The 16,887-nt window shown below is 40.0% G+C and overlaps 1 protein-coding gene across 2 annotated transcripts; it reads right to left on the bottom strand.

Annotated features, from left to right (window-relative positions):
- Positions 1-461: 461 nt before the first annotated feature.
- wdr81 (WD repeat domain 81) lies at positions 462-15,250 on the bottom strand. Of its 2 annotated transcripts, none has more exons than XM_079610604.1 (12): positions 14,986-15,250; positions 13,717-14,115; positions 9,081-12,610; positions 8,846-8,953; positions 8,535-8,728; positions 8,188-8,369; positions 7,901-8,066; positions 5,700-5,865; positions 4,787-5,614; positions 3,926-4,071; positions 3,605-3,787; positions 462-2,423 (listed from the first exon to the last, which is right to left on the bottom strand). In XM_079610604.1, exons 2-12 carry the CDS (start codon positions 14,073-14,075, stop codon positions 2,097-2,099), a joined length of 6,189 nt encoding a protein of 2,062 aa, XP_079466730.1. In that variant the 5' UTR covers positions 14,076-14,115; positions 14,986-15,250; the 3' UTR covers positions 462-2,096. The 2 variants fall into 2 exon arrangements, with proteins under 2 accessions (XP_079466730.1, XP_079466731.1); XM_079610605.1 differs by having other exon boundaries at positions 14,922-15,034.
- Positions 15,251-16,887: the final 1,637 nt, after the last annotated feature.

The raw sequence follows: 16,887 nt of genomic DNA, 5'->3' as shown, positions 1-16,887 counted from the left end.
TCGAGTGTGTAGATTTGAGGATCTGTGAAGTATGAAGTAGGGTATAAACTACTGTATAGTTTGCTGAGCTGCTGACAGTGAATGTCAGACACTGAGTTTGAGTAAACATGCTGCATAAGAAAAACTGCACATAAATGAGGAGGAGATGACAAGTCAGCTCTGCCAATGCTGATATTAATATTGACTGTTATTGGATAGAGAGGGTTTTTATATTGCTTTCTTATATGCCACACAAACAAACCAGTGGCATCTGCCAAGATCTCCAAATTGAGAGCAGTTGAAAAGCAGTGCGTTGCAAACAATCAAATGGACTTTGTCCTATCAGAATACCCTCTCCGGCGGGTGCTCTGGTTCGAAGCACGAAAATCTACAGAGCGAACCGGACAACTGATCATCCCACCCATTCATCAATGAGGAGGACATTCAATTTCAGTTGACAAAAGAAAATACAAGACGCATTTATTATCTATTTCTTTTACTTTAAATCATTGAAAAGGTTCATTTTACTGAGAATATAGAAAAAGGTAACATTTTAAAAAGGAAAAAAGAAATTGACTCACAATGGAATACAAAAGAGCAATGGTCAATGTGGTTTCAGACAATGTGTTGCTTGTGTTATATCAGGCAGATGTTTGTCAAATCTCAAATGGACAATATATTTAGCATGAATTATAGGAGCATCAAGCTGTTTGAGTAAAATACAACCAATTGTATTTTTAAATACTTATAAGGAGTCAGATATAAAGCAATATCCACTTTTCCAAATTGTCTGACTGTACAGGATTCACTGAAAAACTCTATTTAGTAACATAATGTGCTTTACAAAATGAGAACTTGAACACTAATCAGTCTATTTCAACACATTATAATAAAGGCCTGAACTTCTATCAGAACACATAATTCTCAAGCCAAATCTCCAAACCTGGCAGCTAGTGGGTTTCAGAAAATATAGAGTGGTGAATTAGAGTCAGTAATGCATGTTTTAGAAATCTGAATAAATTCTCATTTCATATTCTAATGTTATATATGGAATGTCAAGAGACAATAATGTTTTATATAAAGCATTCCAGTAATAAATTAAATAGGTTCGATTCTAGTTCATATCTATTCAAGGATGTTGCAAAAAAGTATTCTTTTAGATTATAATCATTAGGTTTAACAAAGATATATATCTTATATATCATTAATATATAAATGTGTATGTATATACAAGCATACATACAGTTTGTTGTGTGTAAAATGTAACATGTCACTTGACCTGGGTTTGATGGGACAAACAAATGAATGAATACACCATCAAGGTTAATAAAGCATCAAATTGATCTAAATAGTCGAGATACATTTTAAATGTCAGAGGGCCCAAATTAAGGATTTAGGACCACCCCATTGCATATTAGGTGTTTATACTCTTAGTCAGTGTACAGTAACAGAACGAAGAGTCATCTTAAACATTGACCAAGGTCACATTTTGATCACATTTGTTTTGTTCATTATGCTTCAATGACGTGGATGTAAAAACGTACTGCGTAGTATAGAAAAGAGTGTCAAACATGGTGCACTATAAACGTCTACCATGAATACTGCATAGTTGCTGAGCAAGTCTGGTGAATCGAATCATGATATGGTCAACATAGTCTAACCTGTGATTCTCACAGTGTTGTTTTTGGAGATTTCACTCGTCTAATGGAAAGTGTGAATGCTACACTAGAACCACACTTGAACTTTCCTGAGCAGCTCATCTCATGCATGCATCTAAGAGTCCATTCATTTGACTTTTTGAAGAGAATTTACAGAGTCGATTCTTACATACAAAGCAGCTAGTGCAGTTATATCACATGAACCCTAAAAATCATAAAAAAGACTATTCTTATGATTGTATGAATCAGAGGCAATATTCAGTTTTGGTCACTTACTAAAGAGCAAAGTTGCAAGTTCTTTTTCAGCGAGGTTAATATGGAAATATCAGGCTTGCTCCTTCTACGACTAAAAAAAAAAACAATTTCTTTGTGCATGGTTGGCAAGATTGTTTCATTCTGGGGAAGGAGCCAAAAGTGGCACAAGGAATATATTAAAAAAGCAACACAACACTAGTTAGTTTAAGCCAGCAGCCTGATGGCACCGTTGTCAGATCCGAGCAGCAGAAGCCTCTTGGTGGGCAGCACAGACAGACTTGTGAGAGTCCCACGAAAGTTCTCTGAGCTGAGCTTGGTGGATCCTCCCAGATTGGCTGTGCTGTCCAGAATGGAGTACACCCCGATCTTGTTGGCAACAGTTCCTGCCACAATCTCAGCACCGTAAAGATCAAATGCATGTATGGGGTCGGAGGGAGTCCTGTACTGGTGTAGTGGCTTGTGCTCCACATCTTTCCAAACGGTTAATGTGTGGTCAGATGAAGAAGTAATGAGCAAATTTCCATCTGTTGCCTACAAAATAAAAAAAATACTGTCAAGTAACAAACAGATTTTAAACAAAGCATTTTTTAAACTACCCAGTATATAAAAGAATGATCAAAAGTTTGGGGTCAATTAGATTTGTAAATGTTTTTGAAAGAAGTCTCTTACCAAGGCTGCATTTATTTGATCTGAAACATACTTTTTTCAGTATTCTTTTTGATGAATAGAAAGTTTAAAAGAACAGCATTAATCTAACATTATGTCTTTACTGACACTTTTGATACATTTAATGTATCCTTGCGGATTATTAAAAATTATTAATTAGAATCTTACTGACCCCAAACTTTCCAAAGACCATCCCAAGTAATTTTTTGCAAAAATCTGTAATCTAGCCAGACAACATTATCTTGCTGACTAATCAGCAGAAATATAAGAGTCTGAAAATTATAAGAGTGTCAGAAGAAGTGTCAGAAAAACAAACTTTTAAATTCATAAAGGCCTAAAAAAATGGATGTACCAGATCCATAAATGTGAGATTCTTAGTAGCAACACAGCAGCAGCCCAAAACTCCCTCACACTTGCCCCGGGGCAGCAGGAACCCTGCTAAATATTGTTGAACCCTGCTAAGGTTCATCCATTTCCTAATAGATTCAAGAATAATAAAGTAATTGTGCGGCAATCTGCAAGGCTCATAGATTTTGTCCTAATGAGTAACTCATGTCTATATTTGCCCAAACATGGGCCTCTGGTGGCAGAGACAGACCTTTGACCCCACAAATCAGGGTTAAATCAAGTTTGCCTAGTTCTAGTCGCTTGTTGACTGTATCTGAACAAACCAACACTGTACACGTTTTACTCATCGTACTGAAATTCTAAATATTGATGTGAATCAAGACACTGAAACCAAAGAAAAAACAGGAATGTAGTCCATTTCCCATAATCCACTCGACCCTCATGATTTCTGGTTCATACAGTAGATGTAATCCTGTACATTTGGACTAATAACTCATGATGTGTGCTAGAGAAGTAAACAATATGAATCACAGTTTTTATGAACAGTCTGTGTCCTTATTACATCAAATTCCCTAATATCAATACAGGCGTAATACATTTTTATAAGCACGTGAACTGCGAAAACATCAAAGGACACTAGAGCATGCAGTCGTATGCACATCGTACATTACACATTAACCAAGGACATGCATACTCACTTTCATTTGCAGTATATCTCCCTCGTGACCAGTCCAGCCTCTTAGCACCAGACCCGTTCTTGCATCCAGCAGCACTATGAATCCAGTGGAGAAACCTGCCGCCACAGTGCGTCCCCCCGGACTGACAGCCAGGCAGCGGATCAGCCCGGCACTCATGTTACTGTAGGCTAGACGGAACTCATGCTGTCAACAGAGAAATAACAGAGTCCTAACTGGCAATCATGAGCATTGCAGGAAGGGAGAAAAAATCAACAGCCTGGCCACTATAATGACTGATAATAATAATCTAAAATGACTGGATGACAGAAGATTGAGCAGTACCTGCAAGCCAGGTTTGCGCGGGTCTATGAAACGCAACACAGAATCAGCGCTGGCAAACAATACGCTGCAGTGAGGAGCAGGCATAGTGGTGACAGCTGTGATAGGGTTCTTCCCATCCAGAGGTTCATTACAGCGTATATTCGTACCTAGTCAAATGAAAGAGAGAGAGACAAACAAGGAATCCTGTTAAATCTGTTGGTCTGACAGACACAGTCAAAACACACAATCTGTACAAGAAATGTAAAGTTCTCTGTAATGGAAGTTGTAATGTATACGTTTTGTAAATGTAATGATTATATTAATAATATAAGCATTCTGTGATGGAAATCTATAAAATGGCATACTCTTTTGTCTTCCTATGGCTAAATACCATTTTATGTATCTGACATGCGCAAAATTGAATATTTTTCATACTTTTTGCATCCTTTGTCAAAATTACAGCTTAATTGGAAATTATGCAAAAAATATCACATCTCATATTTAACTGGTGACACTAGAATTGTAATAAAAAAAATTGGTATAAAACTATTTCACACAGTATTTTAATTCATTCATTATTGTTGATTTTTTTTTTATTGTTAAATTAACAATTCAAATTTGAATGATGGATTTTCTAAGTGTAAAATTGTAAGTCTAGGTCAGGGACGAGGGTAAACAATGAAGTCTATGCATAAATCTACCTCAAAAGTAGCAAAAATAAATTAGTGAAGGCATGAGTTGAATTATGAAGAAACAACATGTTGCTCTCATATGAATGAAAAAAAACAAAATAAAAGGTTAATCACACAAAAATTTACTTAACATACAGTATGCCACAAAAGGTTAGTGATGCTCAAATTAACTTTATTATTACTTCCTCACCTGTGAATTGATCCCACAGATGCACAGTACCATCACAGCTCACCACTTCCTGTAAGGCCTCTAGCTGGCCAACATAAAATACAGATTTGCGGTGCTCTGCATACGTGAGTCGGGGTTCAACCTCTCGTGTGCCATCACCGTGGTTATAAAGTGGCCACAGCCTTACAGTTTTGTCTTTACTCCCAGACAGGAAGTAGTCCTCCCCTGCTAGTGGAGCCAGACATTTTGCAGTGCCGGAGTGACCCAAGAAACTCTGAAGACGGATCTGGTGGAAGTGGAAGTGCAAGTCCTGCTGGTTAAGGCCGATCTCATACTGCCAGTATGCAAGCCAGTTACCTTGCAGGGAGCGGCTGCTGCGTGGGAGGTCCTGTTTCAGTGCGCTGTCCTCAGGAGTGGGTCCCAGGACCCAAGAGTATGAGGAGTGAGAGAAAGAGGGTCCAGCTGAGGAAAGTGCAGTGGTGGCTAGACTCGTCTGGGGAGCATTGTTACCGTAAGGCCGTGTCCATGTTTCCAAAGAGGACAAGTTTGGACTCCCACAGGCTTCGGTGTCCCGGAGTACCTGGATACGGTTTCCCACCAGATGACTGCCAAAGGTTCCTGACTCAGGTAGGATGTCTCCACCTAGTGGTGTGGAAGTGGACGAGGGAGCAGGGAAGGGACTACGACCCATATGGCGGCTCATACTAGGAGAGAGGCCTGTAGCAGATGTTCTTTGTCCTCCAACTAAGTTGGCTTCTGGGCTACCTGGACTTGCTCGTTCATGATATGATTGGGCAAGACTCCAAACTAGCTCATGATTAAGAACCAGTTTGCGAATCGCTGCATCACCTTAAAAAAAAGCAAGTGAATAGAACACCTTTATCAATGCTTACAAGATGTGCTTGTCAAGATAACCAGTAGAAATGTGTTTTACCAATGAGACAGTAGAAAGGAATGTAAGATGCATAAGCCATTTCAGGATTAAACACAGCCTGAAGTTCCTCCAAAACCCCAAGCTCACAAGTAACCTCTGTTCCATCTGGAATGCACACGTCTAGGTATGTGCAGTCTCCATCCTCCCTACGTGGGGCACTTCCCATCTGCACATAAAGAATATTCATTTATATCACTATATATATATATTTGTAGTTGTTTATGAATCAGACTACAAATTGCAATGGGCAAGTATTAAAGGGATAGTTCACCCAAACATTTTAATTATGTCATCATTTACTCACCCTCAAGTAGTTCCAAACATTTATGGATTTTCTTTCATTTTGAAAAATATGGTTAACCAAACACTTGATGGACCCAACTGATGTCCATAATATGAAGAAGAAGAATTTTTTAAAAAAAAATGATTATAATTTCATAGCTTTTCTCTTGGTTGCGCTGCTTCCAGTAGTGTATGTCTATGTTATAGCTTTTATCCAATCATATTTCAGCCATCATATGTTGCCAGGGTCTAAGAAATCAGCCTTGAGGCCTTCAGAATCAAAAGTGCTGGTGCTTGTAGCTTAAACTAAATGGCAATGAAATTGTTGCTTTAAACAATCAGATAATCAATCAGATTTAATCAGCCAATGGGATTTTGATTTGACTACAACGGGGCCATCTAGCAAGCATACAATAACGTTGCCATTTTCACATCCTTTGATTGGATGGTCAGAGCGCGTAGTCAGAGTCATAACTAGTAGTCAGAGCTAGCAAAACACATCTGTAGCAAACTGCATAAAATAAAATTGATTCCTGTAGATTTAATAGTTTTTCTACCCCTCCTCGACTCCCAGCAGTTTCGAAAAAAAAACTTTATTCAACCTTCTCCAGCTTAACATGGTGCAGCTGTACACATCGTCATGTTTGGCGGAGACTGTCCTGACCTGTGTCCACTGTTTCTGTCAAGCGGACATTCTCAGCCCTAAAGCGAATTAAACCATATGCCAGAAATATGTCTGGACAGACTCGACTTTCAGCATTAGCCTCCATGGTGATAGAAAAGGTTGTTGGGACTGAAACGCACAGATAACCTGTACAACAGAGTAATTAAAGAAATTAGGATGGATTTTCTGTAAAAAATAATCAGTAGGTTTGGTGAGTGCTTTTTTTTGTCCCCGGTTTTTCTGTGCAGAATATAATTTTCTTCTTAACATTTCTTGTAAATTTATGATCAAAAGTTATTTTTTGTTTAATTTGTAACATTCGTACTATTGTAACGTCTGAGGGACGACAGACAAGGGAGGCTCCATTTCTGAACTTTTTAATTGGAATGCAAGAACAACTGAACACAAACGTATCAGCCAAACTCACTCGCTCGTTTCTCTCTGCCTTTTCCGAACTCACCGCCTTAACCATATAACAGCCGGTGGGGAAAAAAACAGCAATTTTACAACAATTATAAAGAGTCTGTGCGCTACACTATTAAAAGTTATTAATTCAGGTAGGACACCACTGAAGGCCTAGGTGTGATATACACCGCCAGCTACTGATATTATATATATATATATATATATGTAGAATAGAATAGAATAGAATGAGGCATTTACATAGCGCTTTCAAATGTACTACTGTACACCCAAAGCGCTTTACAATGATGTCAGGGTCTCTCCTCAACCACCACCAGTATGCAGCATCCACTTGGATGATGCGATGGCAGCCACAGTACAACGGCGCCAGTACGCTCACCACACACCAGCTAGGTGGAGAGAGGAGAGAGAGTGATAGAGCCAATTCAGTGGATGGGGATTATTAGGAGACCATGATTGGTAAGGGCCAATGGGTGGAATGTGGCCAGGACACCGGGGTTACACCCCTACTCTTTACGAGAAGTGCCATGGGATTTTTAAATGACCACAGAGAGTCAGGACCTCGGTTTTACATCTCATCCGAAGGACGGTGCTCTTTGACAGTATAGTGTTCCCATCACTATACTGGGGCTTTAGCACCCACACAGACCACATGGTGAGTGCCCCCTGCTGGCCTCACTAACACCTCTTCCAGCAGCAACCTGTTTTTTCTCTAGCGGTCTCCCATCCAGGTACTAACCAGGCTCAACCCTGCTAAGCTTCAGTGGGCAACCAGTGAGTGAAATATATATATATATATATATATAAATATTGTAAATTTGTCTTTGGTTACCTGGTTTCGCAGACAGTTTAGGAAGGAGAAAACTTGGAAGAACCTTCGGAGAGTTTCTGCCATGTGCTGCTGTACCATCTCTCGGCCAATACGCAGGCAGATCAGTGCCATAAGGCTCAGAGTCTTCAGACACAAGGCGGAACGAGTCTGCACTCCACTAGGAAAGCTGAACACAGAGAATAAGCCATTTTAGCCCACATGGAGCACATAGCAGAGGGCAGCTCTGATTCTCATGGGAAGTTGTAACTTCCTGACCCTGACTAATGCACTACAAAGTAAGCTTTTACCCCATCTTAGTTGATGTTAACAAATCCAGCAGAGGCAACAGAACCTCCTGGTTAATCTTCATCAGCATATCCATTAGAGTGGTGTCTGACAGGAACACTATAATCTTCTGAGTGAGTACAGCAGCACCCAAAAGCCCAGCCTCCTTTCGAGTGTTCAAACGGCAAGAAGAAGGTGGAGAGACCTGCAAGTTTAAAGGAAGCAGACATTTAAATAAAAACTATGAAGAAAAAAAATACCAGCAAACTCTTTACTATTAATCAGTTCAAGCTAATTATTGAAAAATTATTTCTCAATTACAATGAATTCTACAAGACATCAATAAAGTTGATTAAAAATCTTCAGTTACCAGGTAACCAATGTAAGGTAGATATTGGTATGTCAACACTGGTTCTCCATAGAGATGCGCTATGTAAATAAGACACTCGAGAACTGGTCGTGCAGTCTGGTCACCAACAATTGGTTTCTTTTCATATACACTTCCTATGCTCTCAAGGCTATTTTCCTCATTCGTAGAGAGAATGAACTGGTGTTTGTCAAGACCTTAAAACACAAAAAGGTTATTTTTAACAGAGACCATTATGACAAATATTCAAAGCCAAAACCACCAAGAATCTTAGAATACAGAGATAAATACCAGTTAAGAAATTGTAGATGTACCTATGTAGCATGAAGTAAGTAATCGCAGCAGGTTCCTAGCGATGAATCGAGATGTCAGTGTCGGACCAAGTTTTGCAGACAGCCATCTGACAGTTTTGCAAACAGTGTCTGGAAAAGATAATGTATTTGTATTGCATAATTCAGGTGTACTGTTGAATATTGTCTGAATATTAAAGATGTACAAATAAATCAAACGCATAAAAATGACCAAAAAGAAACATCTGTTTTAACTAACCTAACAATATTTTGTGTTCTTTTTCCTCAGAGTCCTCTAAAGTGTCATGTTCAGTCTCTTCTTCCTCCATGTTTTTCTCTGCATCTTCTTGCACAATTCCATTCATGATGTCTCCCTCAAGTGTGGCCACGGTGGCCTCAGACTCCTCTGTGCAGACTGAAAGAGACATCTCTAGACTAGGCACCCTTTGCACTGTAATCTCTCGATCTTCCACTGTCTCCTCCTCATCCTCAAGCTCTCCACCATCCTCACCATCACTAGCTTGCTTCAGGTCCTGACAGCTGTCAGCTGATTTTAAACTTGCCCGGTCTCCAATGGACACCTCACTAGCGCTGCTCTTGTCGCTTAGTTTCCCCACACTGAGAGATTCCTGGTCTTGGTCTTTATTTGATGGGCTTTGGTTCTGCTGTTTGGCGGCATGCATCATTGTTGCTCCAGATGCATTATTATTCACATAAAAGCCATTCTGAAAGTCCTCACCTTCAGTCAGAAAAACCTGGTCATTGAGACTGATGCCTGAGGAGTAATCCACAAGTCCTTGGTCTCCAACAACCCCAATGCCTCCACTACCACCTCCACTGCCTCCTCCTACTTTGCCAGAAGATGTGGCAGTAGACGACCTCCCATCCTCACACTCATAGTCCTCCTCTTCTTCATCTAAGGCACCAGCAGTTCCCCTTAAAACTTTTAAGCCCTCCCATTCAGTCCCTCCAGCTGTATTGCAGCTTTCGAAGCCAGTGATAACCTGCAGAACATGTGGAAGAAGGCTGGAAAGAAAGGCCTGCAAACCAAGCCTTACGATAAGCTGCAACACAAAGCAATCTGTGTAGAGGTAGAAGCGGCCTCGAAGGCATCGGGGATTTTCGTACACCTCTACCAGAGGCTTTAGTAGGTACTTAGAGGCATTGCGAGGCCCAAGAACCCTAGACACAGGCTCAAATAAGTACCAGGCTGCATAAACAGCAGTGGACTCCTCTAACATCAAAGAAAGCACAAAGGGTAGAAGAATTTCAAGCCCCTCTGCAGTTATGCCACCCTTTAGAAGTGTCTCCAACTGTTGCCATAAGTTGAAGACAATGTCACGGCCCTGAGCACTGTTAATGGACTCCATCTTGGAGTGGTAGGAGAATATGAATCTATGCAGTGTTGGGAAATATGCTGGAAAGGGTAGAGGGGACAGAACAGGACTAAGCAGTTGCCAAGGGTTTGGTGGTGGAAGACCCTCACAAATAGGGTCATATTTGAACAGAAACGGCAGGCCTTGTTGGTGTATTGTGAACATTTCTGTCTTGGAACAATGCTTGTTGACCTGCAGAAGAGTCTCCAGTGCATGATGGAGTGGTAGTGGAACATCTCGAAGGTTTGTAAAGCATAGCTTCAATACTGCTTGAAACCGATCACTCAGATGTGTTCCAGGACTCAGTCCTCGCAGTTTGGAGGAATAAAAGATCTCAGCGATGAGAACACCCAAGGCTTGCATATCTCTCTGAAAAAGATCTGTGAATGACAGAGGAACTTTCAGTACAGGTCTCAGGTCTTTCTTGTTCATGTCAAGACCTATTGTATGATGGACTTGGGAATGTAGACCTTTCACCAAGAAGTTGTTGAGCTTTTCTAACTCTTCCAAAGGCTGCAGAGGTTTGAATCCCTCTGGCAGGCTTATCTTGAAATTCTCAAAATTAGAAGCTTCTGGCTTTTTACTAATAGAGGCTGCTCTGTGAAGCATAGATGCTCTAATTCCTGATCCTAGGGTATTCGTGACATTTCCAGGTGTTTCACCGGGGAGAGAACCATGAGAAGGAGACACAACCAAAGAAACACTTTCCCCACTGGTCTTTCCAGAACCAACCAAAGGGATTGGAACAGAAGAAGAAGATGATGAGCCACTTAAGTCAAGGGCTTCCATTGCTTGTTCAAGCTCCTCATCCCTGCCTACCACTGACCAGCCACTGGATTCACATCCTGTTGCCTCTGGGACCAATCCATCCACACCATCCAGCGTGGTTTCAAGTGGTGGAATCTGCCATGTTGTTACGTTCACAGGACCAAAATGAGGAGGTTCTGGGGTTGAATACTGGTAAGGTGCAAGACGAGGTGGGTGAGGGTGTTCAAACAGTTGCACAACTCCGTAGCTGGTGAGATGGGTGTGGTTATCCACCAAGTGCAAGCACACGTTCTTAGCTTTGACTGCTTCTTTACCTGATAGCTTATAGCCAAATGTTAGGTCGATCCAGTGATGCAACTGTTGAGACACTTCTCGACTCTCTAGCAGTTGTCTATGCACAGCAATAAACTCTTCGTAGGAGTTACACCATGGAGGTACATCAAGGTCTGGCATGTCTGGGTGAATGGAGTGGAATATAGAAGGATCGGTGTAAAATTCTGGGATGCATTCATCTGGGGTCCAACTCTGAATTCGTTCCATACTAGCTGGATATTCATTTGGCTCCCACTGGGAACGAACATGGCTACACAGTACAGATTTGGGCGTCTGTCTAGCTTTGTAGACATAATAAGTGATGTCTGACAGAACATCTGAGATATGATGGGGAACATGGAGGTGATCCGACTGTCCTGAGCCACCAGGTACAACAAGTCCACCAATATCTGAGGCAAAATTGCTTCCACCACTTCCATTAGCTGCTGCTAGTGCTTCTTTGGTCATTTCATATGTGAAGTCCAGTTGTTTATCACCCTTATTCAGACGAAATTTCGACTTCCTGAGATCCCGAAACCTTCCATATGGCACAGTAAAATCGACCACCCAAGGTAAAACCGGGTGATAGTTTGGGTCTCCCTCACGCCTCCCAGCCAGTCGATTTAATTCCATCAAATATTGGAAGTTGCTGACTCGACCGTTGACCCAGTCTAGGACCAGAGATTTAAGCTCATCCAGACAATTTTGACAAAGCTGTTCACTCACACCACTGTTATGACTCTGATTGTCTTTTGATGTAACACTTGTTGGCACTCTACTTCCTAATGCATACGGCACATCACCCCTGTATTCTCCAAACTTTTCATAATGTGCCAGAGAGATCTTTAGGCGACTGCAGAGCTGCTCATCGACTGCAATGTCAAGTAAGGAGAGTTCACCACACAATAGCCCTGAGGCATGACATTCGCGCATTGCTATGAGTAGTTGGTACAAAATGAACAATATCTTAGCGTGGCTGTTAGCCAACTTAGCTGGACTGTAGGTGACAATATCATGAACCGTGTACTGTGTGTATGGGAAAACTACATAAAGAACCTCCTCTGACTCCAACAAGCATTCTACAGGAAGCACATTTGGACACACACTGTCAGTACTTTGTTTGGGGGATGAGCTGCTGGATGGGAATGGGCAGTCTTTCTCCTTCTCTTTGGCTGGAGAGAGGGACGGTGACACTCGGTCGGTAGAGATAAAGGCGGAGCAAAACAGTTTCTGCAAGGCTTGGCGAACAGCATCTATGGCCAAAACAGGTGTCTGCTCAATCAAATCTGCATATGGTTGCACATGATTCATGTAAGCTTCACGCCACAGATTTCTGAAGAAAAGAAATGGAGAGAAAAAAAACTCAACATAGCCTAAGATATGACAAGTAAACACTAATTCACCAAATGCTTATTTCTTGGCAAATAGAATAAAAATGAACACCACAATATATCTCACAACATCATAATATAAAGCATGAAGAATGGATATTATGCAATTTGATATTTGCTTATAGGACAAGTTCGGTATTTTACACTTAAAGCCCTGTTTACAGATCGTATCTGATGAAATAGAACGGTTAAGATAAAAATTTGGACACATGCTCCTGTCCCGAGAATTTTAGGTTTATTTCGCTTTTGTGGACCTATTTTGCCAAACGTGTCACACCCGTTGAGAGCTTGAATAATAGACACTCCAGCCCAGTTGGTGGCAATAATGCACCTTTGCCAATTGCAAGCAAACCGCTGGCATTTCATTGAATACACAGAAGAAGCAGAAGAAGAAGCGGCGGAGTAATACCGTACCTCACACAGCACATTCAATACAAGTCAATGGAGTTGGACAAAAACTACGATAAAACCTGTTGGAAAGCATCTTTTTCAGCGATTTTTGAGTGCACATATCAGTGAACACCCCTGACCACTCGGTGAGTTTCACGTCTTTCTAAACGAAAGTTTAATGTGTTTTTGGGAAGGAATCTTCCAGTGCACATAGACAACCATTGGGGGGGGGGAGCGAAATAAACCTAAAATTCTCGGGACAGGAGCATGTGTCCAAATTTTTATCTTAACCGTTCTATTTCATCAGATACGATCTGTAAACAGGGCTTTAAGTGTAAAATACCGAACTTACCCTTTAAGATTACATTCAACAGTGTTATTAAATTATTAGTCTACTGTTTTTAAAGAATAATGTGAATTGAAAATTAGATAGCCTATGGCAAAAGCAATCTAAATGTAAAAACAGTACAAATGAGCAAGCAAAATTAAATCCAATTCTAATATCAGCAACAACAAAAAAATACATATTGTTTGACATACATCACAATATAAGATATAAGATGATTTTTAACAGAATTATTTAATAAACAGAATTAAATACACCAATTATGCAAGCATATTATTCTCCTATTAACATAGGAAAGACAGAGTACTGTACCTTAAATTAGACTGGGATACCCCCTGCATCAGAGTCATGAAAGAGTCCTGAGGGAGTCCCTCCCCATGGCAGCCTGGCTCCCTGGCTAATCGGTATCCCAGTTTACGCTTTCTAAGGCCTTGGATACAAACACGTGTCCAACCAGACGGCAATTTCATCTGAGAGCGCTGGAGAAGAGTGCATATTTCCCCCTCACTAAAGCACTCATATCTTGCACAGCGAGTAACTCTCCTGTTTCTCAGGGCCATTACCCAGCGAGTTGAGACCAGGACCACCAGTTCATTGGGTCGCTGGCTGGGTCCAGTCTGCCGCTGATCAATACCCAGGTCCCTCTCCAAGGCTGGTGCTAACCACTCCATGATCTCTTTCAGTAAATCAGACTGTGGCCTTTGTACACCCCTACAAAAAGTTAAGAAAATGTCAGGAATGATGGGAAGTAAAATAAAAAGCATTAAATGCTATTTTTTGTAGACATGCACTCACTGTATAGTGTATACCACATGCTCAATCTCATGGCGTTAAATAATAACAAAACAAAAAAAACTTTATAGGAGACACATGGAAATGTGTATTATATCCACTGCAAAAGACTGCAAACTTGAGTAATATACTATGGTAAACTTACTTACGTACGATGTGCAAGTCCGGAGACACGTAATAAATAAATAAATTACTGTAGACCATTCTAGATGATCTTTAAAATAATACTTTAAATGGCATCATTTCTATAGCGCCATTTTATCATTATTTTATTATACAAATAATGTTATGCATATAACAATTTAAAATATGTGATATTTAATACATTTGGGTGTCCGTATGTTTGCACTGTAGAAGCTTGCAGATCAAACCATCTTTCACTCTAGCAAAAACTAATGATTTGTCGAGGGCAGTAACAGTTACTGATGTCATCACACAAAATGTCATACATTATCCCGTGACTGTTCTACAATACTTCAGAAGTATAATAACTACAATTATAAATCACAGCATAATAACCCATAACATAATCTACTGGAAAGATCGAGCGATAAAATGTATAACGTTAATATAAATATTCTGGAACATTTTCAGTTCCTCTTAACACTGTCCATAGGATAAGGAAATAGTGGACTTCTGCCAGTTCTCGCCTGTAAAGTTACATATACATTAAATCAAAAGGCAACCTGTTTGGCTGATGTAAATACACAAGCACTAACAGTTACCTTAAGCAAACATTTTGAAAGGAGACCACCAGTGCATCTAACGTTAGCAGTTGTTGTTGCTCACCTCTGCACTGTTTGCTGCTTGTCAGCAACTAAGCTCTGGAACAGCTTCCGTTACGATGCCAAGTCCCATGTTCGCTGGATGTATAAATTGTATTTCCAGTACTTTAAGAACCACCATAACCGCACAATAATTTCCTAAACGGTCGAGAATATGTTGTTGTCCTCAGAAGCCATAGTGCTGAGTTCAGAGCCTCACGTGACTCTCATCTCTGTGCGTGCGTGCGCGCGTGCGCTCCCAGACCGTGTGATTCTCAACCCTCAGAACTGTGTCATAATACAAGTCACCGCAATATTACAGAAAAAAAAAAATCAACAATTAAATGACCATATATACATGGTTTAATATTATAAATATTTTATAGAAATACAAAAAAGTATCTTAGTATATGAACTGTGGCCCTGCAAGATCTCCAAAAGAAAAGAGACAAAATATTTAGCTCATTCAATTTCCATTTATCATTTATGTTTATGCAGAGCTGTTAAAGTTTGATTGACACATCTTTTTCACTGCGGTTGGCTCTGCAAATAATTCTGCTTGTGTTTCATAAATTAGGCCAATTGTTTTATCCGTGAGTAGAAAACAGTCAACTATAATGTGAAAACAATCTTAATTTGACACATAATGTAATATGTAAGACACACACTGTTATTATCACTTTAGCACTGTCACATTTTTTCTATTTAGAGAAATATTTTCATGCAGTGATTTAAATGTGCGATTCATACCACCCCTTCTAAAACAACAACAGCAATAAAAACATCACCATCGAAACTATTGTTTGTCATCTTTATCTGACAGATACAAATCCAGTGTTTGTCATTTCTGCTCTTGGGCGCCCCCTAACGTTACACACATAGGGTTACACATGTTTGGTGTCGTTGACCCCAGACAGTCCCTGCCTAAAAAGTAATTGTTTTACCTGAAAGGAACTTGACACATTCAAATATGTCAGTGCCATTGTTTTGTCTCAAGATGCACACCAGTAGGCCTAATGTGTTTTTTTAAGGCATAGGGATATAAGCTACTTAAATTCCCTAATTGAACTAAGGCCTAATCCTGTCTGTGAAACCAGGCCTTCAGGTGCCAGAGTCTAATAAGTCTGAGGTGACGCGTTCAAAATGTGCAGTGTTGGGCGTACAAGAGCAGGAAAAACACTGGGATCGAAAAACAATAATTGTTAGTTATACCCACCACAAACAGCATGATAAAGTAGGCTATTAGAAGCTGTATTTGTGTGTTTTTTTTTTTTTTTTTTTTTTTTTTTACTGAGAATGATAGTGATCTAGTGATAGTGATAGTGATAGTGATCTAATCTAATGATTATAAGGCGATCTTATGCTCAACCTTCCCGGATAAACCTGCTGCCTATAGAATCCACTAGAGGGCGTCATGCTATTGTTTCTGGTGTGGATCAAGACCTATGATCAAGACTTATAACTGACAGTGAGCTGTTCTAATGTTCAAAGACCAAAAAAATATATAAAAAAAATAATAAAATAATAAAAGGACAAATTAAAATGTCCGTAGCCTCCGCAATCTTCATTTTCAGTTTGGCCATCAATAAATGACGCACGAATTTCCACCTACTAATTTCTCATAACTGCAGATAGGCTAAACTATACTTAAAACTCTTTATGGAACTTATGGGATGTCGGGCCTAGTTGTCACATAGGAAATTTGTCACAAACATTTTTTTTATAAGAATCCTGTCCTCCCAAACTACAACATCAGTGTCATATTTTATAGCTGTCATATTCAGCTGCAATGTACATCCAACTAAACATTTGACATGAGTTCATTCCATCTAAAACAATGCAGCACTTTTTTTTTTTTGGCCATTTGGCAAAGCTGTTAGTATAGCTTCTAAACAGGCACAAGTCTGTAACTGTGTTAAATAGGATC

Source organism: Phoxinus phoxinus (assembly GCF_949152265.1).
Source record: "Phoxinus phoxinus genome assembly, chromosome: 4".
Taxonomy (NCBI): domain Eukaryota; kingdom Metazoa; phylum Chordata; class Actinopteri; order Cypriniformes; family Leuciscidae; genus Phoxinus; species Phoxinus phoxinus.
This window is presented reverse-complemented; position numbering and strand designations above follow the sequence as displayed.

What these genes read in the sequence shown, in the direction of transcription:
- wdr81 (XM_079610604.1), bottom strand. Translation starts at nt 14,075, where the DNA reads ATGGAGTGGTTAGCACCAGCCTTGGAGAGGGACCTGGGTATTGATCAG. An exon ending in TCTGTGGGATCAATTCACAG is followed by an intron (nt 4,072 to 4,786) that starts GTGAGGAAGTAA and finishes TCATTTGACTAG; the next exon opens with GTACGAATATACGCTGTAAT. An exon ending in CGCGCAAACCTGGCTTGCAG is followed by an intron (nt 3,788 to 3,925) that starts GTACTGCTCAAT and finishes CTCTGTTGACAG; the next exon opens with CATGAGTTCCGTCTAGCCTA.